Here is a 22509-nt window from a genome sequence, read left to right on the forward strand (position 1 = left end):
GTGCGTCAACTTGACACCGTAACCTATGCAAGTGGCCTACGCGCGTTGCGACCATTTATACATGTGTGTTGGTGTGTCTGCATCGCTCTGCAATTCGTGCACATTGCGCATGCACACACACCTGTCCGTGCAAGGCTTCATAGTCATGGTAGTCTTTAAAGTGAGTGTCATTTTTCATAAAAGCGAAATGTGTCCTCCATAATTTCGGAAGTCTGTAAAGCTTTATGGAAAGCATTGCAGCCAGAGTTCCTTCCTTGTCCTTCAGTCAGCCAATGGGGAAGCTATTGCAACGTAGGAGGAAATGCGATGCTACCAGGCGGAACAATCACAGTTGTTGCGGTCTGCATTGCTGCGACGCGTAGTTACATTTTGGGAGAGGTGCATGTCAGGCTACAGCGTAGGGTTCCGCATAGGCTCTGCGTAGGGTTCATGGCAACGCCGTACCTACGGCGTCGAGTTGACACACAAGCATAAATCAGCCTTTAAAGTGAACTTTTATTTCTGGATCAAGTAAACTGTATTATTCTGTTCCCAAGATTGCTCACACTGCAACTAAACCAGTAATTGTTGCTTCAAAATTATTTAGCATTCTGTATAATTAATTTACCTTGTTCAGAACAATTTGTCCATGTAGATAGTTCCTTCAGATGGAACTCAAATTTTTTCCTGATGTCATCTTGGGCAATAAATGCTCTGTTTAAAGCCACGATCTGTTTGACTTTACCTTAAACTGCTTCAAAACTCTAAATCCTCCTGCAGTCCTGCAACGATAGGGTTTCCTTTGTCTTTACCTACCAGCCAATGAGCCTCCGTATCTAGCAGATAATTCTCTCCAATTTCAGACATTGACAATGAGATCCCACCACTTTCCCATCCACCCACCTAGTTCAGTACGGTTTGCTCTTTAGACAATCCCCTTGTCCGCTCGTCCCTCCACACTGATCTCTCTCCTACTATTTAACTCTGTAAGTGGGTCTCAAACAGTCCTTCCAGGTGAGGAGAGTATTCTGGGGTCATCTACTGCATCTGGTGCTCCATCCTCTACGTTGATAAGACTCGACGTAGATTGGGGGACCACTTCATTGAGCACTTTCACTCTGTCCATCACAAAAGACAGGATCTCCAGAGGGGTACCTATTTTAATTCAATTTTCTATTTCCATTCTGACATCTGTCCATGGCCTCCTCTGTTGTCATGAAACTCTGGTTGAAGGAACAGCATCTAATTTCTATTTAGGTCAGAATCCTGGGTCGGCTGCTCTGGAAATCAGAGGCCCGATGTCTGAGAGTCTGCAAGTCCATTGGGGAAGTCCGAGGCCCAATGTCTGTGAGATACTGAGTTCACTGGAGTCCAAAGGCAACCTGTCCTGGGTTGGAGGTCTGTTTGTGTGCGTGTGGGTAAAGAGGGAGGAAAGGTGCTTGTTTTGCTCATTACTTGTGTAATTCTGCTGAATATTGTGGGCATGCTATATTGGCACCAGAAAGGTACTTGCAGGCACTCCCCCAGCACATCCCAAGGTTACATTGGCTTTTAAATGCAAACAATGCATTTCTCTTTGTGTTTCAATGTACATGTGATAAATAAATGAACCTGAAATCTGGGTGGCCCACAACCTGATAGCATAAACATCAATTTCTCTAACATGCTGTCATCACACTCTCCTCCCTCCTACTCTTCTTCTATTCCCCATCCAGCTACCTTCATCCCTTCTCACTTCCTCACCTTCTCCCTCTGGTTACCCTCCTTTCCATTCTTCCATGGTTCACTGTCTCCTATTAAATTCCTTCTTCTTCAGCCCTTTATCTTTTCCACCTATCTCTTCCCAGCTTCTTTGTTCATCACCCCCTCCTCCACCAATCTAAATTCCTCCTCACCTGTTGTCACCCATCAACCGCCAGCCCTTCCCTCACTTCTTATTCTGACTTCCTCCTTTCCAATCCTGAAGGGCCTCAGCCCAAAACATCAATGTTCTTCCCATTCCAGCAGCATCGCCTGACTTGCAGAGTTCCTCCAGCATTTTGCTCAAGATTTCCAGCCTCTGCAGGACTTCGCATTTATGTCTGTAAATTTAACCTTACCTGAGCATCCTCCCTTTCTTTAGTTAAAAGATATCCAATTACAAACACTTTATTTGGCAAATGTATTAATCTACACTGCCCATTTTTCTCCAGTGATTAACTTCCATTCATTACCTCAACTTTATTCGACATTTTCGGCAGACTAAAGAAATTAAGACAAATTTTCCTCCAAGCAACACACACAGAATGCTGGAGGAACTATGTTAGGCAGCATCTATGGAAAAGAGCAGTTGACATTTTGGGCCAAGACCCTTCAGCAGGACTAGAGAGAAAAGGCTGAGGAGTAGATTTTAAAGCTGGGGGGGGGGGGAGGGGAGAGAGAAACACAAGGTGATAAATGAAACCTGAAGGGGGAGGGATGAAATAAAGAACTGGGAAGTTAATAGGTGAAAGACATATAGGGTTGGAGAAGGGTGACTCTGATAGAAGAGGACAGAAGGCCATGGAAGAAAGAAAAGGGAGAAGGAGTACCAGAGGGAAGCGATGGTTGGACAGGAGATAAGGTGAGAGAGGGAAAAGGTGATGGGAAATGGTGGGGGGGGGGGGGATGTGGAGCATTACCACAAGTTTGAGAAATTGATGTTCATGCCATCAGGTTGGAGGCTATCCAGATGGAATATAAGGTGTTGTTCCTCCAAACTAAGTTTGGGCTCATCATGTCAGTGGAGGAGGCCATTAACAGACAGATTGGAATGGGAATGGAAAGTGGAATTAAAATGGGTGCCCACTACAAAATTCCGCTCTTTCTGGCAGACGGAGTATAGGTGCTCGACGAAGCGGTCTCCCTATCTACGTTGGGTCTCACCAATTTTTCCTCCAAGTTACCATGTTTGAACAATTATAACAATTGAACAGTTATAATTATGTGGTTTTTGTTAGTTTTTAAGTCAGTTTGTCTTGTGTTTTTCATGATATCATTCTGGAAAAACATGTTATCATTTCTTAATGCATGTATTACCAAATGACAATAAAATGTCCTCATAATCATAATCATTTTTGAAACTTTTTACAAATTTACTCCTCCCCTTCGATCATCAGCTGGTGCTAAACAACTCTCCATGCACTAAACAACATGGAACAGTTCCAATCCATCTAACTCACTAAGTTGGTACAGAGCAGAAAGTGGAGGTGCAAGACTGCAGATGTTGGAATCCAGTGCAAAACAGAAACTTAACTGATTCAGGGTCTCAACCAGAAACATTGACCACCCCTTTGCTTTCACAAATGGCTCTTAACCCACTGAGATCCTCTAACAGTTTTGCGTTCGAGGTATCAAGTAATGACATTCAGTGTGAATATTGCTGCGCAAGCAACACAGAACAGGCCCACTCATTAACCAATTCAGAATCATATCAGCACTTAGCAACTGATACAAAATAAACCGCACTCTCCTGGTTAAAAGCACTATGCTGTCCTACTGAATTTACAGAGCAGAAGAGCTTCATTCATTCACCAAGCAGTAGAGTTTATCTGACGTCAGGATTAGTAAATTAATTGGTTAAAAGTTTAATTGTGTGGCATAGACTCATTGAGCCTGTTACCATGCTGTATCTCTAAATAGCTAGTACAGAATGCTCCTATTTACTAACTTGTCAACTTGATACATCATCATTCAGTAAAAGGTCATGCATTATTTAGTTCAGCTCACTAATGGTTTCACATAGACACTTAAGAGACGCGGCACTCCTCATGCCCCTTTAAAAAAAAATTCAACAAAGCTTTTCACCCTTATTAAGCACCCAACACAACTCCACTCAGTCATTACCTTACTAGTTCAACATCAACTCACTCAGTTGCTAATTCACACATAACCGTCTACACCAACTCTTTCCCTGATCTGGTCCAGAACCAACCAGTCCATCAGCAATAGATCTGCTCTATTGTTTACTTACTTATATATTACTAAACTGTTCAACCTCACAACTCATCGCCTAACTGCCCACCAGACTCACCCATTATTTAACTAACTGGTCAACTACAGTCCCATTCATAGACTCATCACTTAATATCAGGCACTCCCTCGGGACCCAGCATGACTTACATCGAGAGGTAGCGAAGTGGGAAAACAGACGGGACAGGCTTTGAGATGGTACTGCCTTCTGCTACTTCCTTCCATCACCTAAGATGGACCTCGGTGCATTCTCAATGTACCGCCTTAAGATTCTCCGAACGTCCTTATCCACTTTGAGCAATCGTGGGTCTGAGGCTCCCAGGGGTCAGCAGGGATGTATAATTTCTGCAAGACTTTGAGCACATCCTTGACACAAAATAGCCTGCAGATGCTGGAAATCCAGAGCAACACACACAGAATGCTGGAGGAACTCAGCGGGTCAGGCAGTACCAATGGAGAGGAATAAACAGTCGACGTTTCGCGCCCAAATCCTTCATCAAGGACATGGAGGAGCACATCCTTGAAGTATCTTTCCCCCGTATTCTCTTCCCATGACAAAGTTCGGAACAGAGAGATTGCTCCTGGTGTATCGTACTACCTGCGGGAGGCATTGGAAAAATACCACCACTGGTTATCGCAGAAGTTACCTAACCAACCGGTCCGACACAGCCTCGCTCGCCCATTCCGAACTAACTACATCTAGGGAGTGACTCATTACCTAACTAAGCCGTCCGCGACAGCATTCTGTCGCTGGTTTCAACACAGACGCCTTCCGCAATCCGAGCGCACTCCCGCTCTCCGCGGCCGGCGCCCCTGCCGGTCCGCTCGAGAAACCCCGGCGAGGCGGAAGCGCGCTCCTTTTACGACAGAGCGCGCCTTTGCGGCGGTGTGTGCGGGGAGCCGAGATCGAGCGGGGAGCGCGAGCAGCGTCCGGAGCGGAGCGGGTGGCGCGGCCGGAGAATGTGCGGCGGCTGAACCAGGTACCGATCCCCGCCGGGGCCAGGCCAAGTCACCCAGCATTCGCCGTCCGCCCGCCCGCCCGCCAGTTAGGCGTTTTATTCGGGGCGGAGGGCGAAGGAACAAAATGCATCTGCGTCAATGCTTGTACTTTCGGTTTGATCAGTGGCTGAAGGGGAAAGCGGGCCTGTTTTATAACCTATAATCTGTCTGTAAATAAATAATATATATTTTTAATCATGAGGACCCGCATGTAGTTGCCTTGGCTCACCTGCTCCCATCGGGATTGGTGTGGATCACATCTCGTGTGTCGCTTTGTTTACTGCTTTGACTGAGGGAATGCCGACCCCTTCCTTCTCAGTCCTGATGAAGAGTCTCGACCCGAAACGGCCACTGTCTATTCCCCTCCATAGATGTCTGATTTGCTGAGTTTCTCCGGCATTGTCTGTGTTGTTCCAAATTTCCAGCATCTGCACAATATCTTGTTTTTATGGGATGCTGTGCGTTGTTTCCATTCGAACGGCATCTTATACCCAATGGGGAGTGATTTCTCTCCAGTCTGGATTTCAGAAGTAAATTTTGACCTGTTTGTGAAATGCATTGTGTAGTCGAAACTTTAAATAAAAATACACAGTTGGAATTTTGCTTCCGAGGATGTACTTAGAAACGGTGATTCAGAGAACAAGTTTGATCCTGCGCTGTTATTCAGTAACAGCGTGGACGAATAAATCGTTGATCTTAATTCTAATTTCCTTCCTGTTCCCTATACCTTTTGATTCCTCTTTAGTCCAAAAATCACATTTAACAGTTTTGAGTACGCATAATGACTCAGCATCCACTGTCCTCTCGAGTAGAGCATCCCAGTGATTAATATACCACTCTTGGGCAAAAAAAAAGTAAACGGCCTCATTTTAATCTTAAACTTGAGACCCTTTATCCTCAAACAATGCTGATTTCATCATCAGTAGTAACACCCTCATAGCATCTATCCTATCAAGCTACGCAGAATCTGTTTCGATAAGATCACCGCCCATGATTCTAAACTCTTCATACATATCCGATTTGCTAAAAACCCGCATCATCCTGAGGATCAATGCAGGGAACCTTCTCTGCACTCCCCATGACAAGTATATCCTTCCTTTAAAAAGGAGACAGAAAGGTATTAGGGTGTGATCTCACTAAATCCCTGTGTAGTTGTCACCAGAGTTCGCTACTTTTGTCCATTTTCCTGCAGTGTACCTTCCTAATTTCATGCTAAATTTGTGTTTTTATTGTGTGATATCTGAACACCAGTAATTATTAGTCAGAATCAGGTAATGATCACTGACATTATGTTTTGAAATTTGTTTTGTGGTAGCAGTACAATGCAAGTCAAAATTTTATTATGTTACAAACAAAAACAAATATTTATTTAGAACTACGCAGTGCAAAAGTAAACTGACGAAGGGTCTCAGCCCGAAATGTCGACTGTACCTCTTCCTAGAGATGCGGCCTGGCCTGCTGCGTTCACCAGCAACTTTGATGTGTGTTGTGAATTTCCAGCATCTGCAGAATTCCTCGTGTTTGTGTTCAATCTGATTGCATGGTATTTTGCTTCTCTGTTCTTTTGAACAATGTAGTTTACCCTCATATCTTTCATCTGTCGACATCTTCAGTCCATCTGCGTTCATTTATAAACTTTGTGTCCCTGCAGTTTTTTCCTATTTTGCATTATCAGCAAATTTTAAAAAGTGCTTGTTCCTTTCTCTAAATTGCAAACGCAAGTTGTAGAGAGTACTGGCCTTTTTGAACTCTTGACAGTTGCATCTTCCCCTTTGAAAATGATCACTTTGTTCTTAATGTTTTCTGCCACTTAACCAGTTCTCTGTCCATGATAATGTTACCCTTATAAAAACCCTTACTTTGTTGTACAACATTTTGTAGAAATCCAAATCCATTAAATCTTCAGTAATCTGGTAACCTTAAGACTTTGGTGGTGTTGGACTAGTGGATTTTTGGACTATTTCGATGCATCTCATCAATAACTAAACACATTGTTTTATTTTTGTTTAAAGTAATACAGTAATATACATTTTGCAATGAACCCAGTGACTTTAAATGGAACTACAGATGTACAAATAACCCAGACCCTGGCTCCAAATGCAGATTTACCAAAGTTCCTGTCCTTAGGTGTTCAGGATCCCAACCTAGACCCCAGCCTGACAGCTAGCCCACACAAGCTGGCATCAGCCACACTCCAGACCTCTGGATCTGGCTGCAGACCCTGCTTGAACTCTAGTCCCCAGCTCATATTTCAGACTAATGAGCGAGTCAGATACCAGACCATCAGAATTTGTCAGCAATCAAGTGCTGAATTATCAGAGTTTTAAAATATCCACTCCTTCCCCCCCCCATCCACCCTTGATGTTACTTCTCAAAGACCTCTATTAAAATTAGTAAATTTGATATACTGTACCTATATTGTTTTAAAGTCAAAGTAAAGTACATAAGTCACCATATACAACCTTGAGATTCATTGTCCTGTGGGCATACTCAGAAGATCTATAGAATAGTAACTATAACAGGATAAATGAAAAATCAACTAAAGTGCAGAAGACAACAAACTGTGCAAGTGCAAATATGAATAAATTGCAATAAATACTGAGAACATGATATAACAAGATAAAAAAAATCCTTCTCTGAGCTCCTACACTGTCTGCCAGAAAAAGTGGCCACTCATTTTAATTCTACTTCCCATTCCCATTCCATCATTTCACTCCATGGCCTCTTTTACTGCTGCGATCAGGCCACACTCAGGTTGAAGGAGCAATATCTTATATTCCGTCTGGATAGTCTCCAACTTGATGGCATGAACCAATTTCTCGAACTTCCAGTAATGCCTCCCCCTTTTCCTTCACCATTTCCTATTACCATTTACCCCTCTCACCTTATCTCCTTACCTGCCCATTACCTCCCTCTAGTGCTCCTCCCCTTCCCTTTCTTCGATGGCCTCTGTCCTATCAGATTCCTCCTTTATCTCTTTCCCTCACCACCCCCCCGTTTCATCTATCACCTACTACCTTGTATTTCTTCCTCTCCTCCCCTCACCATCTTACACTGACTTCTCATCTTTTTTCTCCAGTTCTTCGTCAACTGTTTATTCTTTTCTATAGACTCTGCCTGGCCTGCTGAGTTCCTCCAGCACTTTGTGTGTGTTTCTTCAAGTGAGATCACTGGTTGTGGAACGTCTCAATGGGCAAGTGCATGTTGTTCTCCCCTTTGTTCAAGAACCTTATGGTTGTGGGATAGAATCTGTTCTTGAACCTGGTGGTACGAGTCCTGAGGCTCTTGTACCTTCTACCTGATGGCAACAGCAAGAAAACGGCATGGCCTGCGTGGTGGTGAACTCTGACGATGAATGCTGCTTTCTTACAGCAGCATTTCATATAGATATGCTCAATGAATGGGAGGCTTTGGCCATGATGTACTGGGCTGAATCCACTACCTTTTTATAGGATTTTCTGTTCAAAGGCATTGGTGCTTCCATTCCAGGCTGTGATACAACCAGTCAATACGCTCTCCACTACACATCTATAGAAGTTTTAAGTTTTAGACATCATGAGGAATCTCTGCAGACTCTTTACATGCTGGTTCAGGACAGGTCCCCTGAAAGAGTAACACATAGGAATTTAAAGTTGCTAATCTTCTCCACCTTTGATCTTCCAATGAGGACTGGCTCATGGATCTCTGGTTTCCCTCTCCTGGAGTCTACAGTCAGTTCTTTGGTCTAGTTGGTATTGAGTGAGGGGTTGTTGTTAGGACACCACTCAGCCAAATTTTCAGTTTCCCTCCTGTATGCTGATTCATCATCACCTTTGATTTGGCCCACAACGGTGGTGTCATTAGGAAACTTGAATATGGTATTGGATCTGTGCTTAGCCACACAGTCATAGGTGTAAAGCAAGTAGAGCAGGGGTCTAAGCACACAGCCCTGTGATGCACCTGTGTTTTTGGAGATCTTGGAAGTGACATTGTTGCCAATCCAAATTGACTGGGGTCAACAATTCTGCCTTATCCTTTTATGATTTTCTGAATATCCCCTGCTATTACTTCCTTAATAGCACATTCCTGACTTGAGAAATTGCATCTATATTGCAAGATATTCTAGAAAATTATTTTGGTTTTCCACTTACCATGATACCAGTCTTCTTAATTTGGTGTCAAAGTATAAAGATTGAGAATAATCAGATTTGATCACTAAGGTGAAATAAACTTGCAAATTTCCCTTAAGTTTAGAAGAGAGGTTGATGTGGCTTATTTCTACCAATGACCATTCTTTTACTTTTATTGGAAGTGTATGTGAACCAGTAAAAGGGTATCTTTTTAATGTCATTAAAGTTCAATAAGTACTTTTAATATCAGAGAAATGTCTACATTATACATACTGCAATTCTTTTTCTTCGCAAACATCCACAAAAACAGAGGAGTGCCCCAAAGAATGAATGACAGTTAAACGTTAGAATCCCAAAGCACCTCCCAGCACCCCCTCCCACACACAAGCAGCAGCAAGGCAACGCCCCCCCTCCAGTCAACAATAAAGCGTCTGCACCCTCCACCGAGCACTCAAGCATGTAGCAAAACATCAATAAAGACACAGACTTGCAGTATCTCAAAGACTACTCGTTAACCGGGTAATTTGACATACCACAGGCTCTCTTTCTCCCTAATAAAGGAAAAAGAGGTGTTCTCATTTCACAGCAAGAGGGGAGACACTGATTTATGATGTTAAAAGTCTCTTGTGTCGCTTTTTTCGAGCTCTGCGCCCAGTGAATCGGCCCCAGAGCTCACGTCTCTGGACACATAGCTAACCCACTGCTCCTGATGTTCCGTGGTCTTCCGTGACGCCTCAGTCAGGGGCACCGGCCTTGAATCAGCCTGTCTCCAGAGCCACGATAATATGCTAGTCTTCCAGGCCATGTCCCTGGGATATCAAAAAGTGTCTGGTTGTCAGTCCCTGAGAGCGGATCCCATTCTCGCAAAGAGCCAAAGTCAGAGTGTAACTCCAGGTCAGGGTCTTCAAAAGAACCTTGAAAAGGAAAAGAAAAGACATCAAAGATAGAAATAGAGCTGTTTCCGAAGATGAAAGCAAAGGAGTTGCCATTGAGCACCATCGTCACTTCATTCCTCCTCTCAGTTTATAGGTGAATAATGATCAAGACTACAGAGCTTAAGTTTTTCTTTTTGAATCTGTACATCAAAAAAAAACAATTTGATGAGGAAGTCAGAAGATTGCCAAAAAATAATTATAATACTTACACCACTTGTATTTGATATCTTCTATAGATGTGTGGTAGAGAGTATATTGACTGGCTGCATCACAACCTGGTATGGAAACACCAATGCCCTTAAACAGAAAATCCTACAAGTAGGAGTAGGTTTGGCCCTGTCCATCACAGGTAAGGCCCTCCCCACCATTGAGCACATCTATATGAAGCGTTGTCACAGGAAAGCAGCATCCATCATCAGGACCCCCATCACCTGGGCTATGCTCTCTTCTCGCTACTGCCATCAGGTAGAAGGTACAGGAGCCACAGGGATTCAAACCACCGGGTTCGGGAACAGTTATTACCCCTCCTCATTTAGGCTCTTGAACCAAAGGGGGTAACTTCACTTGCTCCATCATTGAAATGTTCCCACAACCAATGGACTTACTTTCAGGGACTCTTATCTCATGTTCTCAATATTTATTGTTTATTTATTTATCATTATTAATCATTTTTTATTATTATTTGCGCAGTTGTCTTTTGCACGCTGGTTGAATGCCCAAGTTGGTGCAGTCTTTCATTAATTCTATTATGGTTGTTAATCTGTTATGGATTTATTAAACATGCCCACAAGAAAATGAATCTCAGGGTTGTATATGTTGTACTTTGATTATAAATTTACTTTGAACTTTGAATGTCCTGATTAATGAATTGAAGGAAAATCAGGAGTAAAGTAATAAATGAATTACACTATTAATGCTAACCTTGCAAAGCACTAATTCATTACAGCATTTTTTGGCTTGGAAATATATGGTCTGAAAAATATAAAAACAAAAATAAATTTGTTTAAGGTTATCAACTCAACAATTCACCTTTTCAATAAATCAGTCATTCTGCTTCTTGAACAGAGACAACTTGAACATGTTCACTCAGCCAATGAAGCTCCATTGCAATATTGCTATATTGCTAATGACAATTCAGTAACATTTTGTTGTCTTTGCATATGTTCCACAGTTGATTCTTGAAACTTTAGATTGATTGCAAATGTCAACCCGGAGATCTTAGGCCACAGTCACATAGCTTTATGAAATAGAACAGACCATTGCAGAATGTTACCATCGGGGAATTGCAGAAGGAATCGAGTCTGCAGCATCTGATATGTTGTTATAAAAACAAAATTTTAAATGTGGCAAATGGTTTTGATAATTTATCAAAACAGTATACAAAACGTCAAAATATGTAACCTTCCTTCCTAGAGAATCCCAAGTTCAAAGTAAATTTATTATCAAAGTGCATATATACTACCCTGAGATTCATTTTCTTGCAGGCATTCACAGTAGAACAAAGTAGATATAGGGTAAGGTTTTAATTTAGTTATGTTGACCAAATAGTTCTGAGGAATCCTGACAAGGTATGAAACCACACTTATAAATTCAAGGAGCAGATTGTGGAGAAGATGGAGGACAGATTATGCATGTGTAGAAGATCAAACATACCACTACATGCCTTCAAATTCATGGAGAAAGCCAAGAGCACCTTTACTCACATGCGTGAACTAGAGGACAAAGGATCAGTAACTAAACTATTCACACTAGCTGAGGATGGTTCTTCAGTGTGTTGCATGGCATTTGCATTAACAGTGAAGCTGTTAATGCTGATAGCAGGCAGCCTGTGGGTACCCTGCCAGACTCAAAGTCATCTTCAAAGATAGCAGCTGCTCTACGATACAAATGGGATTTTTTTTTCTCTCTGGAAAATCATGCGCGCAAGATTTGAGCCTCCAAAGACCACTTGACAACCCTGCTGGGGGTGTGAGGGGATAATATTGAAGGAGATCTTGACCAAAGTCTTTGCTAATCTATCATGCAGAAAATTCATACGCAATGAAGGGGCTTTCTAAAGAGCACCTGTGTATAATCTGGGAGGGTTTATCATTTTACAGCAGTGGTTTATTTCAAATTTTTGCCCAACATTGTAATGTTACCACAAGTAAAATAACTTTTAAGCGCAAAGCACCGTTGGTGCATGACATTGATCATTGATAGCTTCTCCAATAAGTTGGTGTACACTCTGACAAACGTCTATTATCTAGCTCATGACCTACGTGCATATCTAATTTCAGTGCTTATTAACTTTCAATGCATCCTGGATGGAAGTTGCCTACATTTGTATAAACAGTCACAAACATGAGGAAATCTGCAGACGCTGGAATTTCAAGCAACACACATAAAAATTGCTGGTGAACGCAGCAGGCCAGGCAGCATCTCTAGGAAGAGGTACATTCGACGTTTCGGGCCAAGACCCTTGGTCAGGACTAACTGAAAGAAGAGCTAGTAAGAGATTTGAAAGTGGGAGTGGGAGGGGGAGGGGGAGATCCAAAATGATAGGAGAAGACAGGAGGGGGAGGGATGGAGCCAAGAGCTGGACAGGTGATTGGCAAAAGGGATATGAGAGGATCATGGGACAGGAGGCCCAGGGAGAAAGAAAAGGTGGGGGGGGGGGAGCCCAGAGGATGGGCAAGGGGTATAGTGAGAGGGACAGAGGGAGAAAAAGGAGAGAGAGAAAAATAATGTATGTATATAAATAAATAAATACCGGATAGGGTACGAGGGGGAGGATCTCCCAGTGGCCACACATTTTAATTCCACGTCCCATTCCCATTCTGATATGTCTATCCACAACCTCCTCTACTGTGAAGATGAAGCCACACTCCGGTATTTACTTATTTATATATATATATGCACATTTTTTTTCTCCCTCTGTCCCTCTCACTATACCCCTTGCCCATCCTCTGGGCTTCCCCCCCCCCCCACCTTTTCTTTCTCCCTAGGCCTCCTGTCCCATGATGCTGTCATATCCCTTTTGCCAATCACCTGTCCAGCTCTTGGCTCCATCCCTCCCCCTCCTGTCTTCTATCATTATCTCCCCCTCCTCCCACTTTCAAATCTCTTACTATCTCTTCTTTCATTTAGTCCTGACGAAGTGTCTTGGCCCAAAACATCAACTGTACCTCTTCCTAGAGATGCTGCCTGGCCTGCTGCGTTCACCAGCAACTTTTATGTGTGTTGTTTGTATAAACAGTGTTTGGCGGAAGTTGTGACTGGAGTTATGTAGCTGCATTGTTGGGGGGGGGGTGGGTGGAGGAAGCGAGCTAACACTAGTGGCATTGCCCAGTTTGTGTCGCAAGCAAACTGGATGGAGTTGCAGAGTGCATGGAAGAGCTGCTGTATCTCCAGGGTATAGCTTAACGAATGAGGAGTTGAAAGAGTTGAAACAACACCATGTTATTTGGAGGCTAATGGTACTGAAACAGTAGATACCAGTTGAAAGAAATCCAAGCACAGCAGTTTTCATACAAGGCATCATAAATAATCGAAGGAGCGATTGGAGCTGTTTTCTGAGAATTCCACAGACTCAAAGCATAGCTCCTTGGGGAAGGGAGTTTTGTTCAACAATAACTCTTGCTATGGAGAAGGCTCTGAGGCAGACAAGAGAGTTAACCCTGAATCTCTTCAAAAGAAGGGTTATCAAGAACCTATCAACCTCCGTCTTAAATGCACCCAGTGACCTGGCCTCCACAGCCACCTGTGGCAATGAATTCCACAGATTCACCACTCCCTGGCTAAAGAAATTCCTCTTCATCTGTTCTGAATGGATGTCCCTCTATTCTGAGACTGTGCCTTCTGGTCTGAGACCCACCCACTATAGGAAATATCCTTTTCACATCAGCTCTATCTAGGCTTTTCAACATTCAATAGGTTTCAATGAGATGACTCTTCATTCTTCTAAACTCCAGTGAGTACAGGCCCAGAGCCTTCAATCGCTACTCATGATAACCCTTTCATTCCCAGAATCATTCTCATGAACCTCCTCTGAACCCTCTCCAATGTCAACACGTCCTTTCTTAAATAACAGGCCAAAAACTGCTCACAATACTCCCAAGTGAGGCCTCACCAGTGCCTTGTACAGCCTCAACAGAACACCCTTGCTTTTATATTCTAGTCCTCTTCAAATGAATGTTAACATTGCATTTGCCTTCCTTAACACTAATTCAACCTGCAGACGAACCTTTAGGGAATCCTGTACGAGGACTCCCAAATCCCTATGCACCTCAGATTTTTGAATCTCCTCCCTGTTTAGAAGATAGTCTATGCTTTTATTTCTTCTACCAAAGAGCATGACCCTACACTTCCCAACACTATTCCATCTGTCATCTCTTTGCCCATTTTCCTCATCTGTTTAAGTCCTTCTGAAGCCTCTCTGCTTCCTCAACACTCTCTGTTCCTCCTCCTATCTTTGTCTCATCTGCAAGTTTAGCCACAAAGCCATCAATTTCATCATCCAAATTGTTGACATACAACGTAAAAAGCAGTCTCAACACAGAGACTGTGGAAAACCGCTAGTCACCAGCAGCCAATCCAAAAAGGTTCTGTCTGTCAACAAACACAAAATACTGGAGGAACTCAGCAGTCCAGGCAGCACCTGGGAAAAGAGTACAGTCAGCGTTTCGGGCCAAAATCCTTCTCTTTATTCCCTCTCTTTGCCTCCTGCCAATCAGCTAATGCTCTGTACATGCTAGTATCTTTCATGTAACTCCTTGGGCTCTTATTTTATGTAGCAGCGTCATGTGCAGTACCTTGTCAAAGGCCCTCTGAAAATCCAAGTACACAACATCCACCAATTCTCCTTTCTCTATCCTGCTTGTTATTTCTTCAAAGAATTTCAACAGATTTATCAGGCAAGATTCCCCCTTCAGGAAACCATGCTAACCAAGGCCTATTTTGTCATGTACCCTGAATCCACGTCCTTAACGATCATCTCCCAACATCTCCCCAGCCACGGAGTTCAGGCTAACTGGCCTATAATTTCCTTCTGCCTCTCTCCCTTCTTGAAGAGTGAAGTGACATTTGCAATTTTCTAGCCCCGGCCCCCCCCAGAACAATGCCATAATCTAGTGATTTTTGAAAGATCATCACTAATGCCTCCAGTCTTTTCAGCTACCTCTTTTAGAACCCCAGCGTGTGGTGCATCAGGTCCAGGTGACTTATCTACCTTCAGACCTTTCAGCTTCCCTAGCACCATCTCTCTAGTAATGGCAACTGCACTCACTTCTGTCCCTGGACACTCTCGAACTTCAGGGACACTACCAGTATCTTCCACCTTGAAGACTGATGCAAAATACTTATTCTGTTCATCCGCCATTTCCTTGTTCCCTGTTACTATTTCTCCAGCGTCATTTTTCAGTGGTCCAGTATCTACTCTCGCCTCTCTTTTGCTCTTTACATATCTGAAAAAACTTGGTATCATTTTTGGCTGCTTGCCTTCATATTTCATCTTTTCCCTTAGTGTTTTTACAGTTGTCTTCTGACGATTTTTAAAAATTTCCCAATCCTCGAACTTCCCACTAATTTTCGCTCTCTGACCTCTCCTGCTTTTACAATGTATTCGACTTCCCTTGTCAGCCACAGTTGCCTAATCCGTATTGCTCCCAGAAACTTCAGCCATTGCTGCTCTGCTGTCATCCCTGCTCGTGTCCAGCTTCTCTCTCATGCCTCTGTAATTCCCTTTATTCCACTGTAATACTGATACTTCTGACTTTAGCCTTTCCTTCCTAAATTGCAGGGTAAATTCTGTCATATTATGATCACTGTTTCCTAAGGGTTCCTTTACCTTAAATCCCTAATCATATCTGGTTCATTAGACAACACCTAATCCTGCATTGCTGATCTCCTAGTGAGCTCAATCACATGCTGCTCAACCACATGATGCAAGTCGATGGGACTAGGCATATTAATAGTTCGGTTCGGACGAGAATGCCGAAGCGCCTGGTTCTGTGCTGTAGTGTTCTATGACTCCATGGTATCTTTGGCACGTGCAAGGAAACTGAAGCAGTACATCAGCAGAAGTGACACCATTATCTGAGGTGTCACTAGTACACTCTGACTAAGAGGGAGGCCATTCAGGTCCATGCTGGCTTCCAAAAGAACAATCTTATAAATCTCATTTTCCCTTATTTCTTCATCTTCCCAGCTGTATCTTTTCTTTTATTTCCGAATTTTAAGTCTGCTATGATGTGTTAAGATGTTTATGTTTAGTTAGTGTACATTGTATTTTGTGGGTATTCTCTGTATAGTTACTGTTTTAGAAATAATGCTTTAATACTTGGTTTATTTTCAATGAAATCCTAATCATTTGCTCTTGGGTAGAAAAATAACAATCAGCAATTCATATTCATATGTATATTTTATAGCTGATTCAGTTATCATTGCCGTCCAGAAAAAGGAATCCCAAGTGCTAATAAATAGCTTAAACACGAGTTATTAGTTGAGATAAACATTTTAGTTTATTTATAACGTCACTGTGAACAAAAGCAATATCAACTTGATCTCAAATATTTTATATAGGGAAATGTGGTGCTTTGCACCTACGGGGGAGGGGATAAAAGCGAAAATGTGATTTGCATTTATATAATGCCTTTTGCGACCTAAGGTTATACTAGCAATCTAAAGGTATAATAATTGATGTAACATGTATGTACATGGTATAGGCAAGAAAAATAAATGTTGTTCAGGATACTGAGGAATATGCTACTGCTCTTTTCAAAACTTCTTTAAAAATTTTATTTAATTTTAATGTACAATTCATAAGGAGCATCCTCAGTAGTGGGTTCAGATTTTTCTAACTAGTGGAGGACCTGCCAAGGTTTTTTCTTTTTGTGTTTTGAACTCAACTTTCCTATTCAAACTTACATATTCTGCCACTGAGGTACAACGAATGCTGTAGCTTAATCAGCGTACTTATGCATTTCATTTTTCAGTCTGTTCTGATATGCTAGACTGTTTCTTTCTACAAAAGTTTGCCATTATGGTGTCTTGAAAGTATTTTGTACTATCAGATAACAATGTCTTGTTACTTTAGTTTGTAACCAACTGAAAGTTGAACTAAGAATAATTATGCTTTTGTAATTCAAAAATATTACAACAGTATTACATAATCCCATCTAAGGTTTTCCTCTTCTTAAGCCCTGTCACCCTACTGGAAGATAGGTCGCCAACAGCAGCTCGCCAGAGTCCCCTGTCCTGGGCCAGTCTGGTGGTGGTCCTGGATGATAGAAAGCTGATCAGCCCTGTGGTTTCCACAGACTTCTGGCTTTCACCACATAACTTCATACATCTTCGAAGCAAGGATCCTTTCCCACCCAGGGATGAGGTCTTTGGAGCTTCTGTTGGTGTTTCTGTAGCACTGGGTTATTACAAGAAGGGGTTGCCAGCCCCATAGCTACTTTTGCAGCCAGGATTGGGTCCGTCCATGGCAGAGTTATCTGAGGTTTTAACCAGTGATCTCCTGCGGTGATAGGCTCAATTAAACTTGTCAAAAAATACCGGTTGTTCTATAGTTCTGGAGGCTTGTGTATCAATTACAGAAAGTTCATCATCATTATATGCCATGTCATATGATGTAGGCAATCATGGTCTCCTGAGCATGATTGTTCCTGGCAAATTTTTCTACAGAAACGGTTTGCCATTGCCTTCTGGGTAGCGTCTTTACAAAACGGATGACCTCAGCCATGATCAATACTCTTCAGTGATTGTCCGTGTGGCATCAGTGGTTGTATAACCAGGAATTGGGATATGCACCAGCTGCTAATATAACCATGTAAGCCTGCTCCCATGGCTTCACGTGATCCTGATCGAGGGGGCTAAGCAAACGGTACACTTTGCCCAAGTGTGACCTGCAGGCTAGCGGAGGGAAGGAGCACCTTACACCTCCTTTGGATCTCTACCACGCCACCCACTTTATCCTATAATGGTTTGATAAATTTGGATGTCTGATCAAAAACTAAATTCTGGCTAGGGAAAAAAAATGTTCAAAATATTTGTCTAAAAGTTGCAGTCAGATTTAGTTGGAACAGAAAGTCATAACTGAGCAAGTCGGGGTCACTCCATTCACTCAAATGTTTAGCCAATGTTTTATTTAATATTTCCTCTCAACTATCTGTTTTCACTAAATTGTATAGTTTAGTACATCCATTCACCAACCACTGCATAAATTAACCTGTACAACTTCCCTCTTACATACTTGAGTTTTGTTAACTGGTTTATAGAATTTAACAAATTTGAATGTTCTATTAAGGTAGAATGTTACTTCTTTTCGAGTAAACACAGACCACATTTCAGTTGTCATGTAGATTAAATCATCTCAAGAGCCAGAAGAAACTGCAGATGCTGAAATCAAGAAATAAAATCTCAAGCTGTGTCGTTTCTCCTTATTGATACGTTGCTTATGATAAATACCAGTAGTATATGACTTTTAAGTCTGCAAAGCCTTAACTTAGATATAAAGTATTTCAGGTCACCTGTGAGATCCAAAAAGACTTTCCTTTTACTACCAATATATTGCTGATTTCAGCGAGCTGGCCAATCTGTGACCAGTATTTTGTGGCATAAAAATCAATAACATTTATTGATGCAGCACATTATCGTAAGAGAATTTCAAGGCACTTAATAGCCAATACATTCTGTTTGGAAGTAGTTACTATTATAATGCTGAACTACTACTTTGATTGGATACCAGTAGATAATTGTAATATGTAATATATCTATAGGCATGGACGCTATGTGTAGAACTACTGGTTATACTTCATTTAAGTTCGAGAAGATTTGGTATGCCACTAAGGATTGTAGCAAATTTCTATAGATGTCCCATGTATGGCATTCTGAGTAATTGCATCACAGTCACAATCAGCTCTATCATGAGCATAGCCTCCCCGCTATTGAGGACACCTTCAAAAGCACTGGCTCAAGGCGGCAGCATTCATCATTGGGAGCCCTCAAAATGCAGGACATGCCCTCTTATCACTGCCATCAGAAAGGAAGTACACGAATCTGAGGAGACTCACAAGGTTTTAGAAACTGCTTTCTTCCAGCTCCATCATCAGATTTCTGAATGGTCCAAGAACCTCTGACCACTACCTCATATACTGTCTGTCAATGGTAATAAACCTGATTATGATTCTGGTCTCTGAAGCAATATATTATGAATTTTTCAGATAATTTGTTCTGGTGGTATTATTTGAGGAAGAAATGTTGACCATGTCACTAGAAGAACTGTTATTCAAATCGTATACAATCTACAGTATTTTTCATCTATTTTTGTATTATGTTTTGGCAGTTTGGTGTTCCAGCCAAAACAACGCATCTCTGACATTCTATAGCTAATATGCTCAAGACATTAATGTGTTTTGAACCTCAACATTCAGGAGGCGTTGACAGTGTAACCAGCGGAGCCAATCAAATCTTCTAGAGACATAGTTATTTTAAGTCTTATTTCCCTTATGTATCATCGTCTTGCATTTCTTCACAATAATTCCATATCTCATAAATCAACACACTGCCCAACTAATCCAGATCCTTTTAAGTCTGAAATACTTTTCAAGATGTTGGAAAATATTCATATCAGCAATTAATCAATATTTAGCTGATTGTATTTGACCTCATATAGTATATAAAACACATAACTTTAATCTTGTATGTTAGAATCACTAAGGTGTGTGAGATACATTTGAGCAGAAGACAAATCAATGTTTAGTAAGTAAGAGGGTCGTTGTAAACTACTGAATTATTTTGCATCTCTATTGTCCTACTTGAAATGTGCTTTATTCTGCCATATCATAATGTGCAAATTAATCAGAATTTGTATTTATATATTATTTTATTTGTGCTTGTATTTCCTTTTGAGTTGTTCTGAATGTTGTGTAAATAAAGCAATCTAGCCAAATTTCAGTCTATGGAAGAATTTGACACTGAGTCAGAGACCAAACTAAGCCTTTTGCCAACAATGCCCATACTGACATCAATTACCCATTTAAACTACTTTTGTTTCTGGAACTTGATCCATAGCCTTTTATGCTTTGTAATCTCAGGTACTCATCCAAGTAATTCTGAAATGAGAGTGTATCTGCGTTCACCACTCAATCAGGCAATCGTTTTAAGTTTTCTTTTTATTTTCAAGTTTTCCAAAGAGTTTCAGGATTGAAGATATTTTAATGACTGATTTCTCTGGATGCTTTGCCACTAAATATACCTTTGGAAATATAATTAGCACAAGTTACATTAGTTTGGTTTACAAATGAAAATCATCCATTAGTTGACTTGTGATTAATATTGCATGACAGCTTTTCGCTAGTTTATGCAAACATTAATGAAGCAATCGTCTGCAGTTTCATGGATTATACTATGTTTAACTGTTTTATAAATTTATACAGCTTTTATGCATTCCTTGTTCAAGTTTGCTCTGATGTCTTAAGGTCTAAGTCTACATCTTAATTGACACTTGTATAAGTACACTCAAGACAGCATTTTGTAAGAAGGTGAACAGATGTAAAGTTTCAGACTGATACTTTTTAAAAAGATCAGAACTGGATAAGATGCAGAAAAAAGGTGAGACTGAGAAAAGTAAATAAAAAGCAGGGAAGATCTAAAAGTGAATGGCAAGAAGGATGCAACAACAAAAGTTGAGTCAAATGCTAATAGATAAATAAAGGATCAAAGGTGGGTCTGGGGAAAGTAAAAAATAATAAATGAATCTGAAAGTGTAGTTGACAATTAAGTCTGAATGACTCTTACATAACCAGCTGCAAGATTGGGAGGGTGCAGATTCTTGAGTTTTGCTTGAGCTTCACTGGAACAATGTAATGACCAAAAGCTGCGCGGTCATAAATGAGAATAGAGAAAAGCCAAATACAGAAAATTACTGTTGCTATTCCATGATTTCCTTCTCAAGAAAGTATTCTTCCTTTTTACAGAACAGGGGAGAAGAATGAAAGGAAAGACAGATGAAAGGATGCTGAGGAAGTATGTAAGACTGTATGATGGATGGCAACAGAAAGGAGAATTCCTTTTGCAGTAGGCCTGTTGGATGCCTAAATCTACCTGATGATGATGATGGTGACATTTCTAAACAGTGGCTCTGGAAAATCTCAAATTGCTTTTCAACAGTTGAACAGATATTACCGTCCAGTAAAAAAACGGTAAATTCATTGTTCCATCTTACAAGTTACTGTCCATTAGTTTGAGGATAGAGGGGAAGCCTTTTAGGACCGAGATTAGGAAAAACTTCTTCACACAGAGAGTGGTGAATCTGTGGAATTCTCTGCCACAGGAAGCAGTTGAGGCCAGTTCATTGGCTATATTTAAGAGGGAGTTAGATATGGCCCTTGTGGCTACGGTGGTCAGGGGGTGTGGAGGGAAGGCTGGGGCGGGGTTCTGAGTTGGATGATCAGCCATGATCATAATAAATGGCAGTGCAGGCTCGAAGGGCCGAATGGCCTACTGCTGCACCTATTTTCTATGTTTCTATTATCAAATATTTATATTTTCTGGCAAAGTATAACAGTTGCATGAATAAAATTTCACATTTGGCACAAATCAATCTTTTATAATTCTTGCAAAGTTGAAGCTGAATGTTGAAGTTGCAATCGTAGGAAATTAATGGAGTTGATTTTATATCACAATCATTTATGTTTAAGTTTTAAATTATATACTCAATTTGTTTTTTATTTGCTTTGTTTAAATTTTGCAGCATATGTTTAATGTCAGCAATATGAATTAAACATAGTTCATCAGCAGATATTGTCAATGTAATCATTCTTTCCCATGACAGGTGAAGCATTTATGATCTATACCTTGTGAGTTTTTAATTATTAATTCAAAGGTTCAGAGGTTCAATTTAATGTCAGAGAAATGTATACAATATACATCCTGAAATGCTTTTTCTTTGCAAATGTTACAAGTTTAATTAAACAGTAATTAACTCCCTCATTCCAATAGTCTTGAGAATACTTTTTAATTATTTTGTCTAATTTTGATGTCTTGCTGTATTAATTGTCCCATAATTTTTCTTAAGATTTGAAACTGCTGATTTTAGTTGGTATGCATTCCTGCTTTTAAGTCATTGAGTGGCTTTGCATCTAAATCCACAGGTGATGAATGTGCATAATTGGGGCATTTACAGTGTGAAAGGAAAATAGGAATTCTTAGCTGTCTTAAGCAGAGGATTGGGAAGTCTTATTGCTGTGACTGGGATGGTGGGGGAGGAATTAAACAGTCTGGTAAAAGTGGTCCTTATTCACCAAGATTGCTTCCTTGGACATGTTTATTGGTAGGTATCATGTGTACTTTTTTGCTCTAACTTGAAATTGAGGGAAAATAAATCCTTACATGCAAGAGCCTCACCTTTGTTTCATTATATTTGTACTAAGTTTGCACCAAAATTAAATGGTTATTTAGTTTATGAAATACAAAATTAAATATCACTATTTAAAGAAATATTCATAAACCTT

General features: G+C 41.0%; 1 protein-coding gene across 4 annotated transcripts in view; it reads left to right on the forward strand.

Moving 5' to 3' along the window:
• The first annotated feature begins 4790 nt into the window (after nt 1-4790).
• LOC140203067 (meiosis regulator and mRNA stability factor 1) overlaps nt 4791-22509 on the forward strand; it is a 65093-nt gene continuing 47374 nt past the window's right edge. For 3 of the 4 annotated variants that reach the window (XM_072268821.1, XM_072268822.1, XM_072268823.1), the window contains exons 1-2: nt 4791-4949; nt 20974-21198. In XM_072268821.1, coding sequence (XP_072124922.1) covers nt 21037-21198 — 162 coding nt within the window. In that variant the 5' untranslated portion in view covers nt 4791-4949; nt 20974-21036. Of the gene's footprint in view, nt 4950-20973; nt 21199-22194; nt 22329-22509 lie in introns of those variants that run through there. The other variant, XM_072268825.1, reaches the window with a different exon arrangement.

Source organism: Mobula birostris, chromosome 9 (genome assembly GCF_030028105.1).
Source record: "Mobula birostris isolate sMobBir1 chromosome 9, sMobBir1.hap1, whole genome shotgun sequence".
Taxonomy (NCBI): Eukaryota; Metazoa; Chordata; class Chondrichthyes; order Myliobatiformes; family Myliobatidae; genus Mobula; species Mobula birostris.